Here is a 19,007-nt window from a genome sequence, read left to right as displayed (position 1 = left end):
TATCACCTCCAAACAGCAACATATGGAGGACCTCACTATTCACATGGGATTTCCCCTTAACCTAGACTTTGAACTGGAATACCTCTACCACAGTGGAAAATACATTTGGGTTACCATACACCTATCCATATCATGCCTCACCCCTTGTTTATGATCAGAGGCTTAATGAATACTGATTTCTCATGTTTCATCTTCCAAAGAGTTCTCGATAATCTTGATGAATAAAGACACCTTGTTATAACAGGGCAGGTAAGGTGGTGTTTTGTCGTATCAAACTAAATGCTTTTAAGTCAAACAACAATAAACATAATAATATATTGTATTCTCTAATCTTTCACTTAATTGTGAGATGATAAAACTGTGGTTTGTTGTTGAACAGCACTTCTGAAAGCCTATTTGTCCCCAACTAATACCCTCATCCAGGATGCCCTCAATTCTTGTACAGACAAATAACCATCATACAAATTTTGTAAGGGGCAGCTAAGTGGCACAGTGGATAGAGCACTGGCTCTGAAGTCATGAGGATTTTACTAGCTGTGTGACCCTGGGCAAGTCACTTAACCCCAACTGCCTAAGCAAAAAAAAAAAAATTTGTACATATATGAGAAACAGATACAAGGGTAGAGAATAATTGATGTTCTCTCAATCATCTTTTCCCGTGCCTTTGTTATCTTTCCCTCCTTCAAATGACTTCTAAACAGGTATTTCAATGCACTGTGCTATGACTTAGGGATCATTCTCATATTAAAAGTCTCTGCCTGTCTGTTAAAATATAGTCATTTTCTTTTTTTCTGATATTATTTAGTATTTGCAATGTCTAGTACCTAAAGAGTCACTTTTTGAATAAAATGTCCGTGATATAGAGGCATAAGGCTTCTGTACAATCTATGCACCTTTCACCTTTCTCATTTCTCCTAAATGACACTTTCCAATAATGTTTTCCCTATTCCACCTTTTCACATGAAGATTTAAATAAAAATTTTTAATGATCTGATATATAATATATAAGTGAAGGAAAACACTGGTATCCCTCCTCTTAAAGGTTTTAACATGAACTGGGCAACAAAAATTAGCATGAGAAGGGGGAGGGAGGAAAAATATATATGACTAGTATTGTTTTAAAGAAAAAAGGAACTTAGGTTGACATATCTCTTCTTTTTTTTTCCTTAAAGGATATAAAATGGAAACACTGCCTAGATTAAGAACTGTTATAGTAACTTCTTGGAATCCCAAATAATTAAAAGTCTGCAAATGAAACAAGTTCCTTGACTTTTCAGGGCCTCAGCCTCCTCACATGTAAAATGGCGTTGCACTAGCTGATCTCTCTCATCATTTCCAACTCTAAAATCACGTAACATTATGGGTTTTCAGGGACATAAGGGTATAAGGAATAAAGTACGCTACTAAACCCCTCAAAAAGCTTCATGGGGACTCAAAAAAACTTCTGAGTCCCTTTATGAGAGTAAGACCTGCAGTGAAGGGTACAGCACCCTTTATACTCAAAGGAAGGAGAAAGGTCCAGTCTTACATGTCACCCAAAATCCCAATTTCAACAGCTGACTGTCCCCCAGTTCTGCTCCTATTAGATCTAGATAAGACTATATGAAAACCGACCCTCACTTCAACATTTTAGAAGCTAACTCCATTCAAAAACCCCTGTGTCCTGCCTCCTTTTTGTGAATATCTGCTCTTTAATAAAACTTGCTTCATTTTCTCTCTGTCCACCCTTGTGCTGGCCATGGTAATCCACCTCCCAGCTACAGCAATTCTCTCCTTAGAGGCATGCGCTGTATAGGGTAATAACGAAAGATCTCAAGGGCCACATCTACATGTACCCCGTGTCTTTGACTTAAGAATACCTAGGCTATAATAGGAAATGCATGGCTGGCAGGGGTCCACTTCTTCCAACCAACACAAAGACTATAACTAGAGGGCCTGCCTACCACCCAGAGAGAAGTGAAAAGTCAAATAATATTTTTAAATCCTCTCTGCAAAGGAAGTTATAACTCACTGAACCATTCTTCCATGGCTTCCTCTTTAATGCTTATTCAACAAAGATAGAAGTTTCATCTTGAATCTAAAAAGGTCCATGATCAAAAAGGTTTTTTCACTTAACCACTTTTAAACTAACTTACAATTAAAGCTAACTTCAAATTACACTTGATTATGACATAAAGTATGTATTTCCTGCTGTTTCTATTTCTGAAACTGAGAAGTTTTGTGAGTTCTTCTGATCACTTAATGATATTTTTAAATGCATGCCAACATGCCATTTCAAATTCTACCTTTTAACACTAGTGTACAGATTGAAAAGTCAATATTAAATTGGTTTATGGCGTGTAGAATGGGCATCACATCAAGTCCTCAAGGACATAGTGCTAAGCTTGGGTTCTTGTTGAATAATTACTAAAGAGAACTTTTAGTACAGATTAGTTCACATGTTTAAAAATATCTGTTTGAAAAATATCTTTATGATTAAGATAAATAATTAGTAATTATCAGTCCAAGATAACCACTATTTTTACATTAGTGAATGCCATTCTATAACAAAGACCATGACAGCAAAGCTCACCTTCTGAAAAGTCCAAGCTAACTAAAATGGCTTCTGGTATATTATCCCATGATAGATTTTCTCTCTATTATCTGAAGAGCAGTCTACTTAAGTGCAGAGTAAAGCACTAAAAGACTGGCTGCCAGACTGGCTGGTTCTATTTTAGCCATAGAACCTCATGAGGATCATCTATAGTAGCAGGAGTACCTGTGTCAATCAAGTCACAATTTCTTTTATGTGTACATATGTATGGTAAGTAAATAACACAAATTATATTCTATAAACATAGTATAATAATCCCCAGTGAAAATTTTTACAAAATACCTTCTACATTACATCAGAGGAAAACTGTTACATATGTTAAACTTCAGGTTCTTAGTCAATACCTATTTTAGGTTGACTTTATCTTCCTAAAAGGACTACATTTAATCAACACTCCATGAATTCAAATCTTTGAAGTGATCTGCAAATTCTGCCACATAATAGATTTTTTTCTTTGAGTTTCCCATTAACTTCCTACTTTAGATCTAAAGCCTAATGACGGCTGAGTGATTCTAGGATTCCTTGCATTGTCTTTCTTTCTCTTTTTCTTAAGACATTTGCATTTGTAACTGTAAAACTGATAATATACAATTAATTACCAGATATTGTTCTAAATTACCCAGCTAAAAGGCTAGTCATTCATCTTCAGTTATTTGACATGTAATCGATAGCCCTTTGAAATGTCTAGTGAACACTTCTATATACCACTAGTTAAAGACACTTATGAGCTAATAACTACAAATATTCCTTCGGCCATTAATTTTAACTTAACTTGACATTCAACATTTACTAATAAGCAGGAAACAAATGATTAACAGTATAGAACCAGGTTATTTTATTATATTTTCATATAATATTTTCATATATGTATACATCAGATTTTCACCAATTGAACAAACTTACACTTCCAAAAAGTTCTTTCTTTGGTTTTTTAAGATGGCTGTTTGTTAAAACGAAAGTACATTTTTTTCATTGTAGACCCTTTAAATGTAAAAATAGTGGTTATATTACACTGATAATTACTAGGTCTTTATCTTAATCATGAAGATATTTTTCAAAAGATATTTTTAAACATCTGAACCAATCTGCACTAAAAGTCTCTTTAATAATTAGTCAACAAGCATTTATTAAACACATACTATGTGTCAGGTGATAGGTGGAATGGCTTTGTAAACATTCAATCCCAAAGTCAGAAATATTTGGGTTCAAATACTATCTTTTGAGACATACTGGCTATGTGACCCAGGAAAAGTAACTTAAACTCTCAGTGCAATAATCAATTATCTATGACTAAATTGAAAAGCAAGTACATGGCAATCTAATATAGGGAATTTACTTACTAAGAGCTCCTGATACCAATGAAATCAAAGGTCCAGTAGAAAGCAAAAAGTGCCAGACACTATACAAGATGTTAGGAATACAACATCGAAAACAATTTAATCAAGAGTCACTTATTAATATTTTAATATGTGCCAGGTACCATACTAGGGGCCAAGGCTACAAAAACAAAACTGAAACAGTCCCTTTGCTCAGGAATCTTACTTAATGAGGGGTAAAATATGCACAGATAGAAGTACATTTGGGGAAGGAGGAAACTAGTAGCACCTGGAGGCACCAAGAAATGGTCTATGAACAAGTTTCTTCATCTGAGCATTAAAGAGACTGCAAGAAGTGAAGTAAGGGAGAGCCTTCCAGGAATAGGGACACACTGGTACCTGGGAGGCTGGAGTCAAGAGAAAGACCATGGCTCTTGAAGATGGGGTGTTCCATGTGAGGAAAAGTCACTAGCACTTCTGGGAGATGGAGTGTTCTATGTGAGGTAAAACCAGTATAGTAGAACTATGGAGTTCATCAAGATGAGTAACGTAAAATAAAGGCTAGAAAGGTAGGTTGGAGTTAAGCTCTAGGGGGCTTTAAATGGAAAAGGGGAGAACTTGTATTTGATTCTATAGGAAATAGGGCATCTCGGGAGTTTACCGAACAGGAGAACAATATGGTCAGGTCTTTGCTGTAAGAATATTGCTTCCATCAAGTGTGTGGACTATGGATTAAGAGGAAGAAAAACTTGAGGCAGGGGACACCAACACAATTGCAACACATGCAATACAGTTGCAATACACCAAGTAAAATGTAATGAGGGCCTTAATTAGTGTGGTAGCCAGGTGACTAGAGAGGAAAGAGATGCCGTGAGGAAGAGAAGATTCAAAAATAACTCCTAACTGGAGAACCCAAGCGACTACACGGATAGTGGTGTCCTCAACAGAAACATATTAATTTGGAAAACTCCTTGACTTTGGAACAAAAATAACAGTTCTCTTTAGAGCAATGTTGAGTTCGAGATATCTTCAGGGTATCTAATTCAAATTATCAGTCATTGCAGATAGAGAACCTAGGAAAGAAAATAGGGTTCTGGGGAGCGATTAGTATAAATATAATGAAAGTCAAGGAAGCTGATAATACCACTGAGAGAACAGAAAGAAGACAAAGTAGGTAAGAGGTCCAGGACAGAACCTTAGTAGGTATCTACAGTGAGTTGAAATGACAAGGCTGTGGAAGGAGTGGTAAAACAAGTACATAATTGGGGCAGCTAGGTGGCGCAGTGGATAGAGCACTGGCTCTGGAGTCAGGAGGACCTGAGTTCAAATCCAGCCTCAGATCAAACACTTACTAGCTGTGTGACCCTGGGCAGTCGCTTAACCCCAACTGCCTTAAAAAAAAAAGTACATAATTAAGAAAGAAAGTCTTTTGAAAACACAGTAAGGAAAGATTATCCAGAAGGAGAAGACGGACAATAGTGACAAATGCTTTAGAGATGTCAAGAGGAGCAAAATTTGAGAAAAGGCCATTAGATTTGGTAATTAAGGAGATCAACTTTAGAGAGAATAAATTCAGTTGGGTGATGAGGTCAGAAGGGAGACAGTAAGGGGTTAAAAAAGTGAATTTTAAAGAAAGTAGTAGAAGAAACCAGTAAAGACAATGTGTTCCAGGAATCTGGCTGTTAAAGGGAGTGGGAAGATAGCATGATAACCTGAAGGACAGTAGAATCAGGAGAGCTCTTTATGGATGGGGAAAACCCAGGAATGTTTCTAAGCATCACAGAATAAGTCAATCAAAAGGGAAACACCAGAGATTAAAAAATGATTATTGGGACAATATTGTGGAAATGGGATTATAGATACAAGGAGAAGGGTTAAAATTGACAAGAAAAGCTGTACCTTCAACAGAGACTGGAGTAAAGGAGAAGTGAATGGGGAACATGTTAAGTAGTTATAAGATACAAAGTAGGGGAGAAGAGGGAGCTCAGGGTAAATGAAATTAATTTTCTCCACAAACTATGTCAAGGGGATACCATAAAAGATGGCATAGGAGGCTTAAAGAAAGGAGTTTAGAACAGTCACTGTGGGGGATAGTAAAAATACTGCTTTACTGAACTGAGGACCCAGTTGAGATTAGCTAACAAAAACTGGGAATGTACCCAGTCAGTAGATTTATCTGAATTTCTCTAGCCTTGTACATCAGCATTTGAGTTGGAATACAGAAGAGGGATAGTGAGACTAAACCAGGGTTGGGGTTTGGCACAGCATTAGCAAGACCAAGAGGTCTAAGAGAAGAAGATAGTCTAATACTGAACTTTCTAACTCAGGATTAAGATTGGTAAAGGAAAAAAAAATTAAACGAGAACCAAGGTGACAGCCTGAGAGAAAGAATGCTGAGGTGCTGGGGGGCTGGTGGTGACAATGAGGATGACAAATAACTCTAGGGGCATATGGGGTGAAGTCAAGAAGCAGGACATAAGAGTTAAAAGACAATAAGAAACTGGTACTCCAGAATGTTTGAGGACACAACAACATGTATGCTGAGGTCCTCAAGCAAAATGGCAGAAACTGGGGTAGAGAGAAAGCCAGTGAACTTGCACACGTTGAGAAAAGAGGTATAATGCCATTGGAGCTACTACATAATGGCCACCTGGATGTGGATTATGATATATATGAGAATGGTGTGAACTTCAAAAAGGAGAAGCTGTTTCCCCTACTAGGATCAGTGTATTGAGGGACATAAAAGAAGGTACAATCAGTATGAAAAAGGAAAACTATGAGTGCCAAAAGACAGGAACATGAAAAGAAAAAAATAAAGCTGGGTTAGAACATGGTAAGGGCTAAGTAGATAGGGATGAGAAAATAAGAAGCGGTGTCAGGGGAGAGATGTAGTCATTTTTATTATGTAGTTGAAGATTGTGTGTCACTGGGGATGGAAGAATAAGAGGTGAAAGTTTGCCACTGGACAAATCACCTTTTGCCTAAGGCTCACACATTTGAGAATCTCATAAATAAATGGTAGAAGAATATCTCAGTTCTCCTTCTTCCAAGTGTTAAGGAAGGAGGATTGGACTTGGTGTTAATGACATGTCCTGGCAAAAAGAGCCCTACTCTCTAGAGTCTTTGATCCTTGGAAGAACCCCTGAGGAAGTGGAGACTCTGCTCCTGGTGTCAAGCATAGTTGCTGGGTTGAGTCTTGGAGGCAAGAGGGCCTGATATCTGAGATACATCCTAGGCTGAGTTCAGAAGGTGAAAGGCAAGTTATGTGAGGTTTAGGTCTTGGGGTGGGTCAACCTGACCAAGACAGGCAACAGACCACTGAGCTATAATAATGATGTAGTGAAGTGAGGAAGAACAGTGTTAGATCTGAGCAGTTCTGCTAATTATAGTTAATCTGAATTAAACACCTAGCAGCCCTTCACAAATGTAAGGTAAGGCCTACCAGTCACAGTCAACATCACATATGCCATTTTTTTAAAGTAAAATTTACATTACATTAAGGAATTTACATTAAGCAAAATTTACATACATACACACACTTACACATATACTTCAAGTAAGAATTCCTGGTATAGGGGAAACAACATTGGATTTAGGGTCAGGAGATAATATAAGTTCCAATACTAGTTGTCACTTACTAGCTGTGAACCTGAGAACTTTATTTCATACCTCCAGTCTCACCTATAAAATGAGGATAATAATGAATATTGCCTACCTTACAAAGTTGCTGTGCCAATTAAATGAAATGATGCACATAAGCGTTGTTGGAAACTGCAAGGTTCTATAGAAATTTGAACTACCATTAATTAAGTCTTCAAAACTCTTTACCCACATTATCTTATTTTATCTTCATGACAGCTGTGAGGTAAATGGTAGAATCATTATTATCCTCATTTTATAGACAAGGAAACCAATTCTGAGATGCTAAGTGAGTTGCCCAAAGTTACAAAGCCAGCAATTGAAAGAGCCAGAATATAACTCAGGTCTTCCAATTCCATGTGCAGGGTTCTCTCCATGCTGCCTCATGAATAAAATTTGATAGGAGCCAGAGAAAGAGTAAATATGTGAGCCGAATAATCACTTCCTCTTAAAATTTTAAATAGTTTAATATAATCACAATAGAAGCACACAATTTTAGAGCTAGGAGGCACTAGTAAATAACGTCTAAATTTCTTCCAATATTTTAAATTCATTCACTGTTTTAGGTTAAGATGTGGAAAGAGATTTTTTTGTATTAATATTTTGAGCAATGCTTCCTTGTAACCATCTGGCAAGAAGCCTTTAAACTACTTAAACAGTACTTTTTTAGAACTCTCCCTTTCTGATTGCAGTACATGATGGTATTAGAAAATGTATTTAAATATATAAATAAATGTAAATCCTGCCCTCAACACCTCCTTTTACCATAAAACTATCACCTTAGTCAATAAGTACTCCAACTTCTGCACCTGCAATATGTATGCCTAACAGATCCAATTTTGATTTCACTTGTAAGACTGGGTTAAAACAATACAGTATCACTTGGGTTCTTAACTTATGCTTATAAATCTATGGCATTTACCTTAAATGATTCTATCTAGGCAAAAACAGCTAAATTCTATCTATTTTTTCTCCTTTTAAAAGAGGACTTTAAACATTTTTTCAAATATTTTATAAATATATATATATACATATATATATTTTATAAATATATATATACATATATATGTATATATATATATTTATGTTGTTTCACAGGGCAAATTATTTTTAGCAGTATAGAAGTTAAAAAGATAGAATTCTTTGCTAGGCAAAGAACAGAACAAAACTAATAATTTGCTTTTTTTTTAAAAAGTCTTCATGTGACAAAAGTAAGAACATAATCCTCTTGAATCCCTTAAAAGAAAATTTATTTTTATGAAAAAAATTTTAGCATTTAACTGCTATCATTATTTTATACCAAAGGGACATGGTCCTAATAATAAAGACTATTTGCCAAACTTATAACTTCAAAAGTTTTTATAATACTTCAAAAAACAAACTTAAAGATTTTTTTAAGTGCTTACTAAATGTTAATAACTTCTTATTCACAATTTCCTTCTTGTACACGATGACTATCATTGTTATTTTTAAGCTAACTCACTGGAATCATTAAGCAGTGTTTCTTAATACTTTGGAGAATACAAAATAATTACATATTTTACCTAATTCGATTTCTGTGCAGACTAATAAATTTTATTTTAAATATATAAAATACTTTCTTTTAAGTTTTGAGTATATGAAAAGTCAAAGGACTATTAAGTATCATTTTCCTTATTCCCAAAGAGTCTAGGCATTAAATTTTCATATATAATTGTTTTATATATTTGTTTAGTAAAAAATCTACTACTGAACCCTTTTTAATAAATTCAATACATTTGCTAAAATGCTATAATTTTAATACTCATGGATAAATAATGTAAACATTTTAGAGAAATTGACACAATAAAACATGATTTTGGTTACTATCCAACTTTGGACAAAATACATGAAAATAATGGGGAAACAATACAACTGACAAGACAAAAAAATCAGATTTGTAAAAGTTACACTTAATATGTGCACCTTTTAAGCCTTAACACCAAAGTAACTAATGTAGTACAATTATGCTTAAAAAAAAAAAGCTCTATTACTACTTATAAACAGTAGTGCATGCAGCTGTTGGAGGAGAGGGTTACAGTGACAAACAGCTTTCCTGCTACAAAGGTGGCAGGAAATCTATCAAACTGGACAATAAAATTGCAATTGAGTTTCTTTGGCTTTTTATAGCAGCTGCATGTATCTTGATGTGTAGCTCTGCAAAAGCTATCCAATTCTACAACACTAGTTCTTTATACACCAAAGAACTGGGTTATAAATTAGTTGTATTGGGATACAAAATGGCTGCAAAAAGGAAAAAATAAGCATCAATCCCATACAATTATATATGGGTGTATAAAAAAGACTTTAAAACGCTTATATTCATAGTAAAAAAAAAACTGGGGTCCAATTATTCATTTAGCATCTAAACATCATACTACAAACTATTCACCTAATTCTGTACGCATGTTTGTTATGTGTCCAATAAATTAATATTCTTACGTAAAAACTTGAAGTACATAGTCTGTTTATATTTTTAATGCAACAAAAAGTATCTAGTCATTATTGTAATATAGCTCAAAGATGTTAAATTTGCAGCAGCATTCAAATCAATACCTAAACATTGGCACAGGAACATTACTTTTTTTTTAAAATACATGAGAACTGAAAGAAATATTAAAAGGCAAAGAAGGGAAAATACACATGATTTGAATTGAATACTTATTTTTTTCCCCTCTAAGTAATCAATGTAGCCTTTGGTGTTATTTTATAATATAGGAGAAAAAGCAATAATTTTCTTTCAACTTAGGTAACAAAAAAGAATTAATTATCCCATCAGCTATTTCATTGTATTTAACCTTCTTACAAGTATTGTTAAATCTCTTTGGTAAGGTTTATAAAAGTCATAAAAACTGGTTTTTGGTTTGTGGCATATAATGTCTCCACTTAAAGGAATTGTTTTCATTTCAAATTAATGAGTAGTTTAGTACTACAAGTCACTGGAATAAAATAAAATATTAACTACATAACAAAACTCTACTTTAATATGCATAATTTAAATGTTATTTCAGGGGGCAGCTAGGTGGCACAGTGGATAGAGCACCAGCCCTGGAGTCAGGAGGACCTGAGTTCAAATTCGGCCTCAGACATATAACACTCACAAGCTGTGTGACTCTAGGCAAGTCACTTAACCCCAATTACCTCACCAAGAAAAAAAAGTTATTTCAGGTTAACTAAACATAGTAGGTGCTGAAATAGTAGAAAAGCTGAAAGTCAAATGATTAAGCATAAGGCTCCAACTTTGCACATTTTTTTCTTACTTTTCAATTATTTTCCTTACTTAATCATGTTCATGTCTCCAGGGGAAAAAAAGAAAGAAAAGAAAACTAGTTTTATATTCTTTTAATCCAATTTTACCATAAATACAGTTCTCAAATTTTATAAGATTCTTAGCTGTGTAATAATGTTTTTTTAAAAATTCACTCAAGAATATACAAGGAACTGTGATTTAAAAAAAAAATTTCCATTTACTCCAAGGCCGTGGAGAAAAAAAAAATTACCCCTTTGCTCTCATGTGTTCTAGAAGCATCTTTACCCTGAAAATGCTTATATCAGAAAAAGAAAAAGGTTATTATAACACTGTGGTCATGACAATTACCCAAGAGTGAAAACCATACCTAGCAAAGCTATTCAAAAGAACAGTTTTATAGTCACTTCCTTCTAACTCCTGCAAATAACACATGCAATGTCAATCAATCTTCAGTCAAGATAAGGCAAAATATCTCAGAGAGAAGCACTGCCATATACCAAAGAGAGTGAAACAATAATTGTTTAGCTCTTTGAATTCATTTATTCTTTCAACAAATACTCAGAATCTATCACCTGTACTCAGAATCTATCACCTGCTCAGCACTCTTCCACCGGATATGAGAAACATAATACACTATGGCTACCCCCAAAGTGTAGTTACAAGGACAAGGCATATTATACACATGAAAAGTTTTTCAACATTAATTAACAAAACAAGAAAACATCCAAATTTCAAGGAGTTGAGAAATTAATGATATGTGAAGATTGAGGTAAAATGGACAGGTAGCTTTTTCTAGAATTTGGCAGTTAATATGAAGAGCAAAATATGATGACTACCTGAGGAGTTGAAGAGATGACAAGATCAAACGAATGTTTTGTAAAGCCAGAAGATATTTGGGCATGTTTCTTGGAAGCAGGGAAGGAGTCAGTGAATAAAGAAAGATTAAAAAGAGAGGGAATGACTCAAGGAACAAGCTCCTAAGGGAAAAAAAGAGTAAAGAAGATCAAGAGCACAAAAACATAGCGGTTAACCTTGGCAAGGAAAGGGACTCCTTCTTTCAATTACAAAAGTGGGCTACAATTACAGTGGTGATACAAGGAATTCATCAGTTAGTGATATGAAATTGAGAGGATTGTGATCAAGCCTACAGGAAGAAGGGACATGAATAGATATATCCTCTGTAAATTAAAAAAAAGAGAGAACTAGCATTGTCTTTTCGTTATAGCTCTTTTGTAAAGCTTTTCTATATTCTGTTCTAGCTTTTAAGTAGATTGGAAAAAAAGAATACAAAAGATCACTTTTTATTCAATGAAATAAAACTATACCAGCTCCCCTCAGATATAGCACTACATTTATGAAGGAGACTCTTCTCATTTGGACTGTCCTTATAAACTAGCTTACTTCTTTCCAATGCAAGAAGAAAGAGAAGGATTAACAGTTACCATGTATGCTGAAGGAATACTTCCTAGTTAGGAAACCCATTTCCTAAATGACTAGGGGAACTGGGATGGCAGGGAACTCCAGACTAATATCAGTAAATAAACTAATAAAATTTAGAAGATCTATCATTTATGACATATTCCTTTTACTAGAAGCAAAAATGTAAAAAAGATAGTATGAAGCTTAAAAATTATAAACATGCAATCTTCTAACCTTGTCTAAACTTGAAGAGGACATAACACTAGTATTTTCCTTAATTTAATGATATTTCTCATCTATCCACTCCAGTTTTTGTCTCTAACCACAAAATAAGCAAAGAATGGAGTGTGATTCAGTGAAAAGCACCCTGCAATCAGATTCAGAGGAACTACCTTCAAATCCTTTTTCTACTACTTAATACCAGTAGCACCTTAGGCAAGTCATCTTTCTTCTCTAGGTCTCAGTTAATAAAATGACCTCTCATTTGAAGTGGATGATCTCCAAGGTCCTTTCTACCTCTAAATCTAGGATCCTGCGATACTACAAAAACAGCCTGAGGCAATGCATGTTCTACCACTAGGCTTTAACTAGAAGAGTTTCTTTTTATTCTTTGAATAGATGAGGTATGCCACCTTGTGTTCAAAAGCTTCATGACACAAAAAAAAAGAATGGAAATTAGAAGTCAAAGAAGAGAAAAGATATTTCCTGTACTCCTGTGAAATGCTATTCCATTATTAAGACAGATGAAAGGCAAGCATTCTTCAAATTGGGACTATATGAGATTAATTCTTTTTTATTTTAACAAAACCAGAGTCAAACACATGTTATTTGAATTTTAAACTGACCTGGTCTAATACATCAATTTAACATCATTAGGAAAACAGACTTAATGACTGCTGTACGTAAACATTTCACAGAAAGTAGATCCTTATAAGAGATAAGGTTTCCCCTTATATCTTAAATTTCTTTTATCAAAAGTACAGTAAAACTTTAGATGATAGACATTTAAAATACTAAGAAATAGTTTCTACAAAAGAAACTCACCTTTGAATGTGTGATTGACAAGGTATCCACCCATACACGCCAGCCACCCCACTCATATTTGACGGCATGGTAAAGCAGAATTCTGAAAATAGCATATACCATTTCTGTTATCTTCTGCTCCTCTGAATTCTTGGGATTAAAATAGCAAAGTGAAAGCATCCATTCCTGCCACACAGAGCACTGCAGCAAGCTCCTGAAAATTGTAAGAATACACTGAATTACTGTTCACTTTAAATAAAATCATAAAAAATTAAGATGATTCCAAAATAAAGGACCTTCAGTGCACATACATCCAAAACAACTACTAGTTTAGCATTAAATACTCTCATTTAGTAGCTTCCGATATGCTTTGAAAACCATTAATGAAACATATTCACTATTATTTTAATAAGCCATTTTTCTTGCTAGATTAGTCTCACAGAAAGTTACTGAAATTCATTTTACTACTGTAAGCATACTGTTTATTTCTGCTTACCTTCGGTTTTCTCTGCTGTTATTAAAAAGTTTAATCATGTCAGAAAGAAAGGCTCTTCGAACCTCCATGCTCTCTGGACACTGGGGAGAATTTCGCAGCAGAGTCGCAATTACTTTTAGTACCTCTGCAAGACAGTTTATAAATAAGTAAAAACCAAAACTTCAACCAAAAAAAAAAAACAAGGGAAGAAGAACTATTTTGTTTGCTGTTTCATATTAATTGTGTTTCCCTGAAATAAATTATACTAATCACAATCTTACATATGACTATTTACTTCTTTTAAAAGCTAGGACCATAGGGGCAGCTAGGTGGTGCAGTGCATAGAGCACCGGCCCTGGATTCAGGAGGATCTCAGTTCAAATCTGACCTCAGACACATAACACTTACTAGCTGTGTGACCCTGAGCAAGTCACTTAACCCCACTGCCCAGCCTAAAAAATAAAATAAAATAAAATAAAAGCTAGGACCAATTATAACAAATTATCCAATTTTTCTTCCCTGAACTTTCAGGAATACAAGCAAAGCTTTGAAAATCTGAACTAAAATTATATAAGGCCCATTTGAATTTAAGTGATAATAAACATTTTTATGATTCCCAAAACCTATGTTACATATAAACATTAATTAAATCTAAAGTAAACTTTTGAATTTATATGACCCTTACAGGATTAAGTTCTGGAACTTTTAGATAATATGGATGGATGAATTAGACTCTAAAATAAACATTAAAACTAGGGCCAATTTGCCTGTATCAGCATTCAAGCAATCAAGAGAGACAAAAAGCATTTATTTTACCTTCACCCAGTATAAAATTCTCTGATTCCTACTAACATATTCTTTTCATTATCATTATAAGTTTTAAAAACCTGTCAAGTTTCTCTTATAACTGAAAAAGTTTGAAACAAAATCCCAAAGGAAATTAAAATCTATCCACCCATTTAAACTCGCACATACACACACACTCAATTCTACTATGATACTATAAAACCCATTGTGTTATGTTGATAACATTTTCTGACCTCAGTTTAGAAAAATGTATTAACATACCCAAGAGAAATTATAAGTTTCAAATTAAGTAGAAACATATTGATTTTTCCAAAAGTCAAAGTTTTTTACCCTCTTGTAAATCCAAAATTATACTAAGAAGTCACCTTCTTACGAAATGTTTGAGAGACTATAAAATAATAATGAGATGTTTCATAAAAGAAAAGAAATTTAGAGTAATAGATCTGCGGTATTTGTAATGTAGCCTCCCAAATATTTACATATTGTAATTTTTTCTTTATTATGTGTTCTAGTTTTTTTTCAAGTTGCAGTCTTCTAAAGCTTAAGGAAGATAACATGCTTTTTTAAGTTTCAAAACAGGATTTTTTTGTATCATTCCTTAATTCATAAAATGAATGCACACATTCAAATAATTTCAGAGTTTTTCCCCCCTTTCCTTTCCTCTCAATTCAAAGATAATATTACCTTTACCTTATGACTAGGAGAATAAAACTTCAGAGCTATATAAATTATTTAATATTATACTGAAATTCACCTTAAAGAAACTAGTGATATAATTTAATGGCAGTACCAAACTAATTACATGTAAAATACCATATAAAATACAGGAAGGAAAACCTGTATTTTGTCTAACTGCCTAAGAATCGTAAATAGCCAATCAAGAGTCTCTTAAACAAAGAAGAGGGCAGATACTTTTCCATTCCAAATTTGGCATTCTTCCTTTGACAATAATTTAAAGTGAAAGTATTTACATAATACACAGAATTTAGCCCAATATATCTAAAAATGCAACTAGAATTTTGTTGGACATCTACCACATAATAAATCAAAAATCTGCACACAAAACTCTTAAAAAGTGTTATAAACTTTGCATAGAATTTGAGATCGATGTCAAGTTATATACAAAACTAAACATGAATGTTAACAATTAAAGGATATAAGTTTTCTCTTCATATAATTCATATACTGAAACTATCATTCAAAAAATCAATTTTGAATAAAATTCAATCTTATCTATTGATACTATATACATTGATTTTTTCGAAAAAGTAAAAGGCAGCCTAGCATAGGAGATAAAAGCCCAGTGAGAGTCAAGCCAACCTGGGTTCAAGCCCAGCCTCTGATATTTACAAACTGTGTGACTACTGTGAAGTCACTTAACCCCTTGGGGCCTCAAGTACCATGCTAAACTCTTAAGTAATAGAAGAGATGCTAATCAATATCAATGAAGATAGTTGCCACAGGGATGAAATCAAAAAAAAGGAAAAACTCATTCTAATTATTTGAAATATGCACAAAATGCTTACGAGGGTTTTGTATCTTCACTGATGAATCTGGATCAGGATGCTGTTTGTGTATTACCTGAGTGCAAATCTGTTCTATCAAAATCTAAAACAGTGAGAAAATAGCAGTATGTTAGCATAAGGAAATTCCAATATTATAATTTAACTTATTAAATTTTCAAGAATGTCATAAAATGTAAGGCTGTTAAGTATTTACAGTACTGGAAAACATTTTGTGTAAGTTATCAAATAGTTCTCACTATTTTTTTAAAAACCTTTTAATATTATTTAAATACTCAGAGAATCCAAAAACAGTTTAAATTAATTTTGCTTGGACATCAAGTTAGAATCCTGATGAATACAACAAAAGGCAGAAATATCTTCAATTTAAAAAATTAAATAATTAAATAACATACACCCATCATTACACAATAGATGACATTTTTAACAGGTTTGTCTGAATCTCTTTTATATGTGTTAATTTCTAATTTTTTCATTCCAATTTTGTTGGTGATTTTATGTCAACATGAAATTGCATAAAATATTCAAACCACTCCATACTAACATCTTCTAAGAAATTTAGAATGAATTCTGTGTTCATACCTCAAAAAGAACATTGTATGTGGTTATGGTGATAACACTTGTTTGAAGCATCAGCCTTTCAGCCAGCAATGAGAACAATCCATGTCCAAGCATGACTTCAGCTTTTCTTCTACAATTAGAAATAGAGAAATCACTGCATGTCTAATATTGATACAAATGAAAGGTATGAATATAAAAAGAATTAGGCCTGAAAGTTTTTTCAAGTTAAAATGAAAAACCCACTAATTCACTCTTCTCATTATCAGTTGTTATGATCCCTAGAATGTCCAAGACATAAACTCAAAAGGAGGAATACAAAGCTGATGAACTCATAAATAGAAACTTGGTTAAATTCAACTACTCCATAATTACCGAGGCAAATTTATAAATGATGTAGATTTAGAACAGTAAGGACTTCATTTAAAATTCTCCACAGCACAGATCAAATCTGTCATTTACTAGTGACCGTACATCGCTGTGCTAAGCCCTGTGAAGATTACATTCTAAAACAAAAGTAGTCGAGACAACATGGCAATTTCCTAATTGCATTCTATTTGGATGACAATAGGTATTATTTTGTTACTATGGTTATGTGTAGTGGAAATATCTCTCTCTGTAGGCTTTCAGGTGCTACATAAATGAGCTATTCTTATTGTAACATCCCCATACTGAACTTTTAAGCCCTCTAACAGAAAGGTCTCCATGGCATAGGGGACAGTGTCACAAGCCCTGAAAATGAATTCTAGCTTTAATTACAGTCTGTGATCTTGGGCACTCACTGAACCTCTCAGATCCCTAGTTTCCTCTTTTTGAAAATGAAGGGGTTGGCCTAAGACGCCTTCTAGCTCAACAGGTATAATCTATGACAAACCAAATGCATCATTTGTACAATACAGCTTATCTCCTCAATTCTTACAGTGAACACATTATGGCTATGTAATAATAATAATAACTGTAAAGTCATAAGTTGCTATCGAAGGTAGATTAAAACTATGTAGCTACCAAGAGTGGTGGGGCATTCCTGAATTCCTGAAAATTCCTTGGGGAAGCTGAGGCAGGTTGAAAACTTGATCTAGGGAGTTCTGAGAAGCAGAGAGCTAAGCCAATTGTTGGTCTGACTCCAGTATGATCAGATCGAAGGTGGGTAAGGGGAATGGTGTGGGGTCCCCATAAGGCTGCCTAATTAGGGGAGAACTGGCCCTAATTAGGAAACTGAACAAGCCAAAGCTCATACGTATCTACCCTGAGTGGCAATTGTACTTTTAGCCCAGGCAAAATTATGGAATCTCGATTTCACTTGGGCTAGAAGTACAGCTGCCACTTGAGGAGAGATGCATGTCAGTTTTGACTTCCCCAGTTTCCTAATTATGGATAGTTTGTATGTATGTGTTTGTATGTTTGCATATATACATACATGTACACATGTATATGTCAGGGAGAGTCATGTTATAGTATAAAGCATAATATTAACATAAAATGTTTTAATAATAAAGGGGAAGGGACAAGCCAACCTTGCTGAATAGGAGGAAACAGTGCAACCCGGCTCCTCCACCATTATATAACTCATCTATAAGGTCCAGAGGTCACAGTTCTATCATTCTAATCCTGGACCTTGGAGGAGGGAATCTTAAACTCAGGCCCAAGGGCTAACTTCAGGGTGTTTCGTCTAATCCTAAATCTAAGTAGAAAGGAAATCTAAGATGCAACCCCTAAGTGAGGAGCAGTACCTCAGCCAAGACACTGAAATGCCAAAAACAGGTAACTTTTTAAGATCAAAAAGCTATTATGATTCCAGCAATATCCAAGACATAAACTCCAAAGAATAACTCCAAAACATTCATTTAGCAAAGTCTCAAAGGAAAATACAGCTTACCCATAAGACCAATTAGAATTCCTAGAAGAAATAATGCAAAATAATTGGAAATAACTGGAAAAAAATAAGAGGTATGGAAGAAAAAAATTGGAAAGAGAATCAACAGCTTGGCACAGAAAGCATAAAACCTTACACATACTCCTTGAAAATTAGCATGGATCAAATACGAATTAACAATTCTATTAGCCAAGAAAAAGTATTAAATCAAATTCAAAAGACTGAAAACATATTAAATAGCTTAAGGTACCTCATATCAAAAACAACTGATCTAGAAAATAGACAAAGGACAGAAAATCTAAGAATCATTAGACTACATGAAAGCCATGACCAAAAAAGGAGACTAGACATTGTATTTCAAGAAATCATAGAAGAAACCAGCCCAGAATTCTTAAACCAGAGAGCAAAATTAAAACAGAATTTACCAGTCATCTCCAAAAAGAAACATCAAAATGAAAACTTCCAGGTATGTCATCGCCAAAATCAAGAGTTTTAAGATCAAAGAAAAAATAC

The 19,007-nt window shown here is 34.0% G+C and overlaps 1 protein-coding gene across 3 annotated transcripts in view; it reads right to left on the bottom strand.

The window, feature by feature from the left end:
• Positions 1–19,007, bottom strand: part of LRBA (LPS responsive beige-like anchor protein) — a 760,465-nt gene that overhangs the window by 617,816 nt on the left and 123,642 nt on the right. For 2 of the 3 annotated variants that reach the window (XM_020994027.2, XM_020994028.2), the window contains exons 19-22: positions 16,646–16,754; positions 16,067–16,148; positions 13,755–13,878; positions 13,280–13,472 (exon numbers count right to left, since the gene is read on the bottom strand). In XM_020994027.2, coding sequence (XP_020849686.1) covers positions 13,280–13,472; positions 13,755–13,878; positions 16,067–16,148; positions 16,646–16,754 — 508 coding nt within the window. The remainder of the gene's footprint in view (positions 1–13,279; positions 13,473–13,754; positions 13,879–16,066; positions 16,149–16,645; positions 16,755–19,007) is intronic. The other variant, XM_078148462.1, reaches the window with a different exon arrangement.

This window comes from Phascolarctos cinereus, unplaced genomic scaffold (genome assembly GCF_003287225.1).
Source record: "Phascolarctos cinereus isolate Bilbo 61053 unplaced genomic scaffold, phaCin_HiC Scaffold_9;HRSCAF=440, whole genome shotgun sequence".
Classification (NCBI taxonomy): Eukaryota; Metazoa; Chordata; class Mammalia; order Diprotodontia; family Phascolarctidae; genus Phascolarctos; species Phascolarctos cinereus.
This window is presented reverse-complemented; position numbering and strand designations above follow the sequence as displayed.